The 10,916-nt window shown below is 31.2% G+C and overlaps 1 protein-coding gene across 1 annotated transcript in view; it reads left to right on the top strand.

Moving 5' to 3' along the window:
* Positions 1-273: 273 nt before the first annotated feature.
* The window catches only part of LOC143068460 (uncharacterized), a 35,058-nt gene continuing 24,415 nt past the window's right edge, over positions 274-10,916 (top strand). The window contains exon 1 of the mRNA XM_076242552.1: positions 274-528. Coding sequence (XP_076098667.1) covers positions 473-528 — 56 coding nt within the window. The 5' untranslated portion in view covers positions 274-472. The remainder of the gene's footprint in view (positions 529-10,916) is intronic.

Raw genomic sequence — 10,916 nt, 5'->3', positions numbered from 1 at the left:
AAATGAATGGGAAAGAAATTAAAAATCAATTTCGAACTACAAGGAGGCAATTCAAATCAACAAAACTTTAAATAAACAATTTTTGGATTTAAATGAAAAAAAAAATTTTTTAATTTAAATATATCATAAAAAATATGTAAGTACAATATTGTTAACAGGTAGATAAAGTCATTAACTGAGTTTTCACTTTAATCAATTTGTAGGACAGTTAAAGCAATATACGACTGTCCTCCTAATGCATCTCTGGGGAACAGATTAATTAGGATGAGAATGATCAAAATGGTAGTTACAGAATAACGAGCATACAAGTGGGAGTGTTAGTTCATACAAATATGGTTTGTTTATGAAGTGATTGACAGATATCCGATAAATGAATCTTTGCGCGTATTTATAAAAAGAGACAGTTTCCGTAAGTCATTCACTTTTGAACAACTCTTATTTAACGAAACATTGGAACCGGTTAGGAAATAGCATGAAAAGATTTGCAGAATTTTTCGCCGTATATTTAGGCTTGTTGTCTAGTTTAAGGTATGTTATAGTTTTAAGCTTATTTAGAATTAATTTCTAATAGTATTTTATTTTCTAGTATATGATATCAAACACTATGTTTATTTTGTGTCTACCGGAGAGGTGTTGGTTCTTTCTCGTGTCTAATCTATATCTAAATTTTGAAATTTCAACTACTATGAATTAAAAATTATCAACATTAATTTTATTTTGAATATTTACTGACTAAATAATTTTCGTCCATTAAATATACTATTTTTCATCAATTTACATAAACTAAGAAGATGTGTTGTACACCTCTTATAAATATAGTGTTATAAATCCCGTGAGTAGTACAAATTTTATCACATTTCAGTTTTGAGGTATTCTTCATTTGTCTGAAATTTATATGTTTATGGCTTATCTTAATTGAAAGATGGTATACTTCTTTTGAAAACTAATTCCGAATCACTCGAAGAAATCAGTTTGGCAGTCGTATGGTTTCCGTAAGAAACAGCCAAAAAGATACTAAAAGGAACCATCAGACTCATTACACAAAAATAAACTGCCAACGCTATGGCAAATAATGAAAACGACTTAAAGACAAACAACAGTATATAAATTACAACATTGAAAACTAAAGAACGAACATCTCAAATCCTACCAAAATGGAGGTGATCTCATGTGTGTTATAAGGTAAAGCATATCCTGCTATATATGTGGTACCTTACGTTGTTTGTCATGTAGATATAAACCCGGTGATTATTCTTATTTGGTAGGTGACATTCTATGCATTTGTTTTGTTGGTTTTATTGTGATATTTGGTTGTCGTTTCATTGAACGTATCTCAAATTACGTCGACGAATTGGTCAAGTTTTTACAATACATTGGAATCGGCATTTAAAAAGGATTATTACTTAACCTAAAATATAAAAATCATTTTGAAACTTAAAATCAGTTCATTGACAATTTAAAGATCATTCAATGTTTGAGTATCAATATACAATTTTCCTGGTAAATATTTAATCAGAACATCAAACAGCTGTGGATCTAAATTTTTAATTTTTATTAAGGATATTAAAACTTCAGAGAAATCAATTTGTAATTGTCTATATATTTGTCCATGTATGTTAGCGATTTCAATATGCATGTAACGTGATTGTGGAATGACCTTCATGGTAAAAAGTTTGAGAACATGCCAAAACAAGAAGTTCGTAAACAGCAGCGTGAAACAAAAAAAAACAACATCTAAGATCAACTTGGAATTTAATATGCTTGGTTATTTGTTTATTTAGTGACATGAATAAAAGGAATTAAATCAAGTTTGACTAGAAGCGATTGCAATTAAATGTTTGATTTTATTATATGATTCTGTAACTGAAAACTTACAAAATGTTTTAATTCAAACTTTTCTTAATTATTCCAAAACTCACCGTATTTAGAAGTAAGTTGTTTTGTTAGTGTTTCACTGGGATGCACTTCATTCTGCCTACTTTTTTCTTATAAAGTCAGGAATTCATGAAAAGGTGTTCAAACTTTTCATTTTAATACATTTTCAATTATAATTGTTCTCAACAAAACTTGTAATTTTGTTATGTTATTGAGCAAAAGGAAAAAACACGTAAAAACAGGCATAGCGATTTTTTGAAACCTTAAAAAAATAATATTTTATTTATCATGATTTATCATGATTCAAAGATTTTTATTTTTATATGTACATTTTCTTGGTTATTTGTATACTTTATGATATGACTAAACTCAGAATGTAGAAAAAAGATTAGTTAAAAAACAACCGAAGGAAAAAACGACCCGAAAGACATCTAGAAGAAAACTGTGTTAAGAAATAAACATATGCTTGTACAAAATGTCAAACTCTAAATAGTACTCAGTTCATTAAATGAGAGACTAACATAAAGGCAATAGTAGTATATCAATGTTCGATATCAAAGATATGCCAAAAACCATCAAATTCTCCAAATAACAATAACTTTAAAACATGAGATGGACAACTGCTGACAGGGTTTCTAGGGCGGGTACTTTCATATGTGGAGGGTTAGGATAGCGTATAGTTAGAAATTAACTCATCCTTTTTTTTATCTAAATGAATGGATTAATATTAATTTAACGTATTATTCTTCTTATGACTATATGTATGACATAATAATTAACATAATTTTATCCCGATTCGTGATATAGAAAAAGAACAGAATTCAAAAGAGGGGTTTGGTTGGTCATACAAATATAACACCAGGATATATATGAGACATCTTCCTGCCACCATTGCAATACAGCATCTATTTTTGGGATATAATTAAACATTCCATTTCTTTAACAAAAAGCGTTTCAAGTTGTTGGTCATATTTCTAAAAAAGGTCCATGAATATACGATTGTCAACGTTAAACTAACTACGAAAAATATGGTGCTTTGGAATAAACAAAATGTACTGGATTCGATTTGCAGGAGCTATTCGAAGACAAAAACATGACCATTTAATTTCTTAGTGCACACACACGCATCAAGCCTATTATATAGGGCGCAGTATGTGCTTAGTGTTCGGCAAAGAACCTATTCGCCGTTTCACATTTCACCGTGATAGTATCACTCAGATACGCTCGGATTCTGATGCTTTGTTATATTTATAAGGTCAACGTACATAGGTTTCAATAAAAGCTTACGTTTGAATATAATGTACGTAAGATATTCAGGTACATTTACTTATCAATGAGTATACCTGGCCATTCCAGTTAATTTTTCTTAAAGCAAGTATCTATATCATTATTTTCTAACACTGATACTTGTATTTCAATAAATTACTGTTTAAGTAATGTTTCATGCTAACTAAGTCAAATTGACTTCAACGCTTAAAATATAACTAACACATCGCAATTTCTCATTTTGAAATTAGTAATGCCCGCGTCACACTGTCCCGATTTTTATATACGATGGACACCCGAATGCGAAAATTGTAAGTTCGTACGAAGTTGGTCCCGATCTCGTTAAAATACCAAAAAGTGACCGAAGCAAGTACGATGAATAACGAAGTCTATACGATGGTGCCGAAATTATATACGATAGCAAAAGATGGACATACGAAGGTTAACCGAAGGCGGGTATTAAAGCTTCATATCTCAGCCGAAACCTACTCGATGGATCACGAAGGCTACACGATCGATTACGATGATGGCGCGATGGCCATACGATGTCTAAAAGATACGAACAAAATTTCGACAACATATCGTTTCTGTACAAGTCTGCCATGCATGGCGGGAAATCGATCTTTTTGTCTAATTCGTATAACTTCGTTTATTATACCCTCGCCTACTACATGTAAGTTACGTGTAGATAAAATTGTTATGGACACTCTAGAACCAAAATGCTCAAAACTTGGTATGGTGTTACTCGTTAAGAATATCTTAAGCGCTATTGACTTTAAAGTTCAAAGGTCAAGGTCACAGTGGCAGTTGTAATACAAGGCAATATCACCCTTGTGGGCACTCTAAAACCAATATGCTTCAAAAGATTTTAACCACATTTGGTATATTGTTCCTCCTTGTAATGATCTGACATTTTTTACGTTCAAGGCCAAAGGTCAAGGTCATGCAGATTGACTTGTTTTTTCTCCTTGAAATAGCATAATACACAGGAAATTGGTTGCTCATTTTTTTACCTGCTGGTTCTAAAGACAATATCAAAGGTATTTCCAGTTACTGAATGTTTTGGTTGATTTCTAAAAAAAAAGTTTATGTATCAAATATGCATATTCAATTTACCATTTTCTGCATGTGTCATATACAAATTTAGTGTCCATATTTGTCCCCAATATGTTACATACGAGGGGATTCCACGCTCGGCATTGCCTTGTTTGAACTGTAAAATGAGTGCACTAGTCTGAATAATCACCCATAATTATGCCCATGTTTACTGATCTATCTTAAAGGTAAGGTAATGGGTTCGTTGATCCCTTTTATTCAAAAAGAGCTCTTTCCAGGAGAATATCATAATAATATAGACAAAAGGAAGGATGTGGGGAAAGCAACAAATGCGGCAAAATATGACATATAGAAAACAAAATGGAGTTAACATTCGTGTGACAACAACTCAGACGATATATAAAAAAATCAGAATAATGAAGAAAAAGTTGGTTTCCCTATATACGTGTACCTGCAGTGTTGGTGTACGAGGCGCGTTTATGATTTTCATTATGTTACTTGATATAAAAAATTGACAAAAAATAATATTTTACTTGTAAAAGTAAATCCTGAGCCTGTAAGAGCTGCTCTTTGCATTTGAATTAATAGAAACAACGCTGTCGCCTTTCTTGTTCTCATAGAATCATATGATATGAGCTCCATGTTTTGTGAACGTCTTTCTTAACTGTCGTATTAGACTGACCAGTGCATATCGCGCATGGCACTTTAAATGTATTTTAGCGCGAAAATTAACTTACATTTAGCTGGATTTATTATCGTCGTAGTTCCATCTTGACGCCTTCGTACTTTTATTCGATGGCAACACGACGGGATTACGAGGTCTTCACGAAGTCGTGTTGCCATCGTAAGACCTTCGGGTATCTTCGTGATTCATTCGTGTAGACATCGTAATGTCAAAACTGCCCGATGGAAACGATGGAAACACGAATGCAATACGATGTGCAAAGATGCATTCCCGGTGACATTACGATGGTGAGGATGGTGATACGAACTCAATACGAACCCTCAACATCGGACTCATCTTCGGGGATTTTTTAACATGTTAAAAGATTTAGAACCCTTCCCGAAGTTGTCCCCGAAGCCTAGAAAAAGTGGCCGATGGTTTTACGATGGTTAAAGATAGCACTACGAATAGCCCGATCTGGATACGAACAGTCCCGATTTTGAAAATTTCCATTATCATGTTGCCTTTGGCGTAAAAATCGGGACAGTGTGACGCGGGCATAAATAAACTCATCATAGATACCAGTATTTAATTTTGCATTTACGCCAGACGCACGTTTCGTCTACAAAAGACTCATCAGTGACGCTCGAATCCCAAAAAATTAAGAAGGCGAAATAAAGTACGAAGTTGAAGAGCATTAAGGACCAGAATTCCTAAAAGGTTTGCCTAATACAGCGAAAGTAATCTATTCCTAGAGGTAGAAAAGCCTTAGTATTTCGCAAATTCAAAAGTTTTGTTCACAGTTAATTTATAAATATGACAATATCAATGATAATTCATGTCAGCACAGAAGTGCTGACTACTGGGCTGGTGATACCCTATGGGAATTATAACTCCACAAGCAGTGGCATTAGCCCAGTGGTTATAAATAAACTCATCATAAATACCAGGATTAAATTTTGTATTTACGCCAGACGCGCGTCTGCACTCAATCATATCATACTTTCTTCATTGGAGTTACAGATAAAGGTTGATCCAGAAAGCAAACCCATAATGGTTAAATTTCATTTATAGTCCATGGGGATATCGTTAAACAGCGTTATACTACTGTTGCCTTTGTTGACTTAATACATTTAAGATTAACACATGTACATATATAAAGTTTTTAACTTTAAGTATTTTTTCCATGCAAAATTTCTGAAGGAGATTAATTACCGTTCGTTAAATATGTTTGTAATTCAGTTGCTGTCAGTGTTGATACTTCTTTTCAAAGTTTCTAGTTTTCAATTTTATAATAACTCAAATTTTTTGTTGAATGCTAAACAAACTGTAGTTCCATAACATTGCTTATTTTAATATCCCTTCTTCTATTCCATTCAGTAATGAAATATATTCAGCAGGAAAAAAATGAATTTGTTTTATACTTATCACACGTAAACATAAATGGAATGCAATCATATAAAGATTTCCTTCAAATGAAGACATTTACTAATGATTTAACATGTCCATAAATGAACAAGGACGATATATCTGTTGGTAGAACGCACATTTTATTAATCCATCAAGGAGTGATTTTTCCGGAATGTTATTTTTCGGTAAATAAACCAAAGAAACATATAACTGTATTTAAATATCAATAATTTCAGTAAAACACTAATATGAGCAAACAAACCATTATATCTGAAATGGATTTGGAAGACTCAATGACTTATGATATATAAGTTTATAGCTTTTATAACAAAAAAGTAAATGTAAAAATGAAAATTCCATACTATAAAATAAGCATACAAATAGTTCCTAATGTTTGATACCTTTTTTTATAAATTGAAATTTGACAGAACAGCTAAAAACATAGATTGAAAGCAACAACATTATAAAGAGTAAAACGGACAGCATCAAACTCCCTGATAATAAAATTTTAGTGGTGATCTTAAACAAATCTATTCTACTATGATGTTCGAAGAAACGTAATAATCAACTATGCGACCAAAAAATTTTGTGATCCCCCCAGAAAACGTTAAATATATTGAAAGTAACAGAATAAAGGGACAGAAAAGATACAGGCAAAAGACATCCATAATATTAAAACTTTTCTTTCCAGTTGAATAATTAATTTTATAAGAAAAAGGTTAAAACTTATATGACTGATCGTTTCGTTTAATAATTGCATTAAGTTTCTTAGGTTTTGACAACTACATTAATGATATTTTTGGGGAATCATAGTTTCAATTTTTTATCATTTTTTTTTTTTTTTTTTGGTTTTTCCTTTCATTGGAATTTAGAATTATGTGTTACTGTTAAATAGAAGGACTAGTGGATGGTTGTTAAGTTCGAGTGCCAAATTATTAAAATAAATATTTATAACATGTTTTTGCTAGTTTGACACATTGTTCCAGATATTTTCCGTGCTAGTTCAGAGGAAGACATGTCAATATAGTGAGACAAATTCTTCTGACCTGAGCCAACTTGTCTTTGATCTTAATCCTTAGTTCTGTTTGCTTAAATCAAAAAGGCATACATTACAGTACAGAAGTCCTTTATCTGACCAAGTCGTGGATCGAACGCACTACCTTCCTAAATAGAGGCGCGCACGCTACCACGACACCACTGGGTCAGTTTTTGTTAGACAAGAAATCATGCATAGCCTGATGGGCTATTTAATGTACATCATTCGAATACTGACAATCTATATTAAATAACCACATCTTATGGCTGTAATTCAATCATTATAAGTGAATCGACATTAGTACCTCCAAAGTAAAAGACGAAATTATTTGCTAATAATAAGAATGGGCTTTATGATAACTTGTTCTATATTTTGATACACAACTCTAAAAAGCTAGGTATTTTATAAATAAAAAGGATACCAAAAATACAGAAATTCATTGTAAATTCAAAAAGGTCTATAAAAACTGACATTATTTAAAGTTAGAATAGACCGTCAACCAACGGAACTAATGGAATAAAATGTCATATTCCTTACAGACCTTTTCCGGGTTTTTCTTAAGAAGTACGAATAATTATAAAACAGACAATAGATTGCTTTAAAATTAAAAAATAAGTCTTAATGGGTCTGCTGGTAGTTGTAAGACACACAACAGACACAGAAGGCTTAAAATTTAAGCCATACTTTCAAAGTTTCATGTAAATCTTTGTTATTGTATTGTGTGTGCATACTTTGTATATGATAGGTATAAAGATATCAAATAGGCGAAAATCGAAATGTTGTTTGCTTCAAGATTAAAATGCTAGAAATATAACAAATATATCTTTTGATACATCAATGCAAAATAAATGCTTTTATATTAAGTTAGTTTGAAAGAACTATAGAAAAACATGACGAACATATTATTAAACTATTGCTTATGTTAGTAAAAATGCTATATACGTAGTTGATACTTTAGATACATGTCGAATTGTGAAGGAAACCAATGAACTATTAAAAATATGTCTTTATTAAGTTTGACATTCAATCCAACGTTTTTAGTCATTATTTTACAAAACTTCTCCCCTCTTCCATGGCATAAGTAATATAATGTAGACGCTAAATGAGTCTGTATGTTGTGGTATTCAGCACCCCCTGCTTTGATATACACAAGATATACCATTAAGATATCAATTTTCATATTCCCTTGATATTGTAAAGCGAAGAACATGTTTTAAATTGAAAATTTTGAAAGCTTTTGGGTAACATTGCTTTTATGACACGGTCGTTATCTTGAAAATGATAATTTTCCCCGAACGTGTCCCGTTGAGTTAGCTGATTATTTGATAATCAAAACATGTCGTAAAAATTTGTAAGTTTTGTCTCCAGAACTGGTAGGACTCCATATCTTCTATCATGCATATTGATTGTCGATCTTCATGTATATTTTAGAGTATTGGAGTGAAATAACACACACCTATTAATTGTATTTTTTTTTATTATCAGTGAAGCAATCTCGTCTGATAGTTGATCCTGATTATCATTCAATTAAATTTTCAATACGTATTTCTGAACACTTCAGAATAAACGATAATATCATATCACTACTCAATGTTGCATTAGATAAAAGTATATTTTTTATGTCTCTAAAATATGAAAATCATATGGATACAAAATGTATAAAATCCTGAGTTTCAAAAGATGTATACGCTTTATACCTTATGAATTTTTTTCTTGTAGAATTGTCAAATATTTGTATTTAAGTATTCACTAGCTTAGTGAATTTTGATAAAATTATACACACAAGATACCAATTACACAAATGATGAGATGGAAAACAAAAACTCGAATTTAGCCGACAAAAAACAAAGCAGACAAATGAAAAGCAACAAAACATGTTTTACAGTACCAAAAAAGTGTAAACCTACATGGAAAAACACTTTTGACAACGAACTTCCTAAAACACAAAATAGCTAAGAAAAGCTTAATTGGGCTACCTCGCATCCAATATCAGGTTAAATTTCCTTGACAAATTTAACTTTTGGGTGACGGAGAGGAGTATAATTCTCATATACGGTATATTAATTAGACTTCAAGGTGACAAGATGGGGTTTTTATTTAGTCTTATTTCAATTTTGTCTTGTCTTGAAAGATGACACTGTTCATACCGATATATGCAAAAAAATACTTGTCATCAAGGCTAGTTTATTAAGGAAACACGAGTTTCAAATACTACAGTACGTATTAGATCAATTTCATTTCGAAACAAGAGTTTCAAACACTACAGTACGTATTTGATCAATTTCATTTCGGAAAAACGAGATTCAAATACTAAAGAATGTATTTGATCAATTTCATTTCGGAAACACGAGTAACAAATACTACAGAACGTATGTGATCAATTTTATTCGAGAAACATGAGTTTCAAATACTACAGAACGTATTTTATCAATTTTATTCTGGAAACACGAGTTTCAAATACTACAGAACGTATTCGATCAATTTTGATTTGGAAACACAAGTTACAAATACTACAGAATGTATTTGATCAATTTTATATCAGAAACACGAGTTACAAATACTACAGAACGTATTTTATAAATTTTATTTCAGAAACATGAGTTTAAAATACTAAAGAACGTATTTTATCAATTTTATTTCGGGAACACGAGTTTCAAATACTACTGAACGTATTTGATCAATTTTATTATGGAAACACGAGTTTCAAAAACTACAGAACGTATTTTGTCAATGCTATTTCAAAAACTCGAGTTTCAAATACTACAGAACGTATTTGATCAATCTCATTTCGATGATATTGACACCGATATTGTTTAATGCTCTATTGATACATTCTTTGCACTATTTCTGATAATTCAATACTGTCCAGATGATGGTTTAATTCAGTCTTATTTCTATTTAGTTTGTTTTAAAGGTGGCACTGTTCATACCGAAATAGATGTGTGAAAATACTTGTCATCAAGGCTAGTTATCTTTTCGTACTAACGTTTTAATTTTTCACTTCATTGACTTGTTTTTACACTGAATGTATTGTATCCATATTCGTCAAATGTAACAAGATGCCTGTAACAATGTTACAAAATGTCAAGTGACAGAAAAAAATCCACTCGGATATACTATTTTACAACTTTTTATTGATTTCTGTTTTCCTCCAAGATATTTATTAACAATTCAGTCTTGTGTTTATTAGAAGTTAAAAATGCATGTGAAACGTAGCTAATAGATACGCCTAACAATTCATGTTTTACTAAAAAAAAAAAACAAATGACCACTTCATAAAAAGTCAATATTAAATTATATAAGTGGTTAAATTACTACCAAAGCAATCCTGATGTTCTTTGCAAACACAGTAAGTCGTTGACACATTCAACGGAACAATTCTACATTGCCATAAGACACAAAGCATTTAATATGACTAAGATTTTTAATCACTGCCTCTCACCATTTGAACACCAATTGACGTAAATAAGTTCTCCTACTATATATTTTTTATTAACTTTTATCGTAATTAAATAGAAGCAATGCAGAACATACAGAAGCCATGTACTTGAAACCATACACATACAGATGAAATAGTTTTGCAACAGCCTGTTGACACATTCATTGGAA

This window comes from Mytilus galloprovincialis, chromosome 3, assembly GCF_965363235.1.
Source record: "Mytilus galloprovincialis chromosome 3, xbMytGall1.hap1.1, whole genome shotgun sequence".
Taxonomy (NCBI): domain Eukaryota; kingdom Metazoa; phylum Mollusca; class Bivalvia; order Mytilida; family Mytilidae; genus Mytilus; species Mytilus galloprovincialis.
This window is presented reverse-complemented; position numbering and strand designations above follow the sequence as displayed.